Raw genomic sequence first — 2,909 nt, 5'->3', positions numbered from 1 at the left:
GGGCTGCCCGAATGTCGATTAGCGCAGAATCGCGCTGACCAGTTAGAGCTATGAGGCTCCTGGGGCTGCCCGAATATTAATTAGCGTAGAATCACACTTTTTTATTCTAATAGCTCGCTCTAAAGCCTCCTTATCTCTACAATACTGCTGCTACAATGCCACCAAAGCTAAACCTCACATCTAAAGAGCGGGCATCACGAAAGAAGGCTCTTAAGCAAAAGTCAAATAGAGCCTATAAAAGCTTTATAAAGGGTATACTAAGTTTAACTAGGTATAACTACTATTAGCCTCTTCTTTACCATCTCTTATACTAACCTACTTACAGTAAGCAACTAGAATATCACTTCTACCCCACACCTACCAGTTCTCAAAACCTTAAACCTGTGCCTATAATACCACCAGTATCTTCGGTTATCACGCCCGCAATTCCTCTAAATCTTATACCGCCATTACCTATACCTCTACCAGTATCCTCTAATACTGCAGCCCAGCTTCCCACACGAAGCCCTAGAGTCCCAACTAGCCTCCTACCACTCCATATACTACAGTCCGGACCCAGAACTATAGATGCTACAACGCCACCAACACAGCATTCTAGCATACTACTAATAATATTACTAAGTCTAGCATACAAGAATACCTACACGACTCTAGAAGCGCCTTCCACTCTTAGCCTTAAGGGCTTAGCTATTGAGGATCTAGATATCACAACGGAATTCGGCTGTGATAGAACTAAGCAAGCTCCCTCTATTTCAGACTCATTTAACTTTTCTCCATGGATTAATACCGACTTCGCCGCACTTTTAGACGACATTTATATTAGCGACAATCCCCATAGTCATAGAGATACATCACCTGCACCTTCAGCAGTCGATTTAGACCGAGTCGCCCATTAAAGCTTATCCCCAGGTACGCTAAGCACTCTATCAAGACTATAGGTAGGGGCAGGAGGACCCTTAGGGGTCCTCACCCCCCTTCCCCTTCTTATTTCCCAATCCTTTGCTAATTGCATTTATAGTTAAGTCTCACACAAGTACTAATACACCTACTTATCTACTTTCCAATGCACTTAGACACTACATTAGCATAATCTGCGACTATAGTGTACCACCACGATCTATAGGCTTACGTCTACATACATGGACCCAGTAGATGAATAGTTATATGCCAACACTTGTTCCTAGTGTACCTGTACATCCACAACCCTTAATGCTGCCAAAGGCCCTAGCTCGTTATCCTCGCAGTGAGACTCAGAACTTTCGCGCTTAGGCTAAGCCTCTCACTAGTGTTTCTAACCTAGATCTTTATAATGCCCCTTCTCTAAGCCTGGATCGCACCGAGGCGCACTTCCTAGCTAAAATAAATGGAATTCATCACCTTATCCAGAGGTTCAACTGCGATAGCATTGTCTTCTTACCATCTAGTCTAGGCATCTTCCAGCACAATCTTTCTATCTCCTTTCTTCCAGCCTTCTCTGAGGGTTTTACTAGCAATTAACACATATCCTTTTCGCCTATAAACCTATCACATCATAAAAACGTTCTCTTCGGGACTTGTCATGGCTTTAGGTGCCATATATTCTGGCCCCATTTTCCTCATCAATTCAGCACGCCTAATGGGAGGATGATAACTAGATAGTTATAGCATCTTCCAGATCACGCATTAGCTCGATGGCTTAAGGCTATTCTCCTTCCTGCCTTACGTCGTGTATGCGACCCTAGTAGTTTAAGCCACTATCCTGTAAGCTTTGCTCAACTTAAGGCAAATTTGAAAGTAAGGCTAGAACAAAGTCGCACACAGTCTCTTGGTGATTATTATATTAATACCCGTCGCGACGTCTCAAAATAGATCCTTCAGCCTTTATAGGATGCTATTATGGAACTAGCTAAACATGTTACTTTTCCTGGGTTCAATATTCCTTAGAACGCCTTTAGTAAACCTGTTCTTATTATATCTCGCCACAACCTAAAGCTATCCGAACTTAGTGGACATCTCACATTCCATTCATGCCATGCAGCCTTGGAGAAATTTATCAATTCCTACTAGGATAGAGGTTTCCTGGATCCATCTCGCTTTTATTGGGACCTTGGGATCCAAATAGGTTCGAACCTTCCTGGCACAACTACACTGCGAAAATCTCGCTACTTGTGGTAATGGACTTCCTTCTTTAACTATAGTAACACTATATTATGCTCTAAACTAAGATTTTACACCTTTACTAGGACTAATGTAGGATCTGCTGAGCTTAAGCTTCGCTATAGCAACCAGTTCTATTATGCTGGGATTAGACATGTTAAAGCCTATAATACTATTAAAGAGATTACTTATGCACCTATTCGTGGATATGGACTCTTTACAAACCCTTAACTAGAACTTCTTAGTGCCACCCAATAATTCCTAAATAAACTCAAGTTCAGTGACACAGGGCGTACTAAGCAAACTATTATCCACATTAAACAGATCCTTACTTAACTTGAGCTCTATAAAGCTAGGGTTCGTGTGATTACCTCACCTAAATCCTACCAGGTATCCTACTTTAACCGCCAAGAACTTCGCCTCCAGTTGAGCCAATCGAGGACTACATCAGTTACACTTGACATTAATAATATAGAATATGTAGCTCAGTCTAGTACCAGTCCTCATTATACGTTCTGGATCTTACCCACCCATAAGGTTAATCACTTCCATGCTACTAAATGCAATCATTGGCTAACAGCCTTGGAATCTATTACTACTTTTACCTATCATCTCAACCCAAGCACTAAAGACCAGGAAATTAACTACATTACTACCACTACATTTGCTCGCACTCTCCACTTTGTATTAAATTGCGAGGACTTAAGCAGTCTTCCCTCTCTTGGCTTAGGGAAAGAGTATCGTAGACCACGTGTCTTTAAACCATAACAACA

The 2,909-nt window shown here is 41.7% G+C and overlaps 1 protein-coding gene across 1 annotated transcript; it reads left to right on the top strand.

The window, feature by feature from the left end:
- Positions 1-155: 155 nt before the first annotated feature.
- CC84DRAFT_1182164 (uncharacterized protein) lies at positions 156-896 on the top strand (the record flags this gene model as incomplete). The annotated part of the gene is made up of 2 exons (XM_018180609.1): positions 156-271; positions 326-896. The coding sequence occupies 2 exons, from the start codon at positions 156-158 to the stop codon at positions 894-896; spliced, it is 687 nt and encodes a 228-aa protein (XP_018028852.1).
- Between the last annotated feature and the right edge of the window lie 2,013 nt (positions 897-2,909).

This window comes from Paraphaeosphaeria sporulosa (genome assembly GCF_001642045.1).
Source record: "Paraphaeosphaeria sporulosa strain AP3s5-JAC2a unplaced genomic scaffold CC84scaffold_26, whole genome shotgun sequence".
Lineage (NCBI taxonomy): Eukaryota > Fungi > Ascomycota > Dothideomycetes > Pleosporales > Didymosphaeriaceae > Paraphaeosphaeria > Paraphaeosphaeria sporulosa.
The sequence above is the reverse complement of the archived record's forward strand: the minus strand, read 5'-3'. Positions and strand labels throughout refer to the sequence as shown.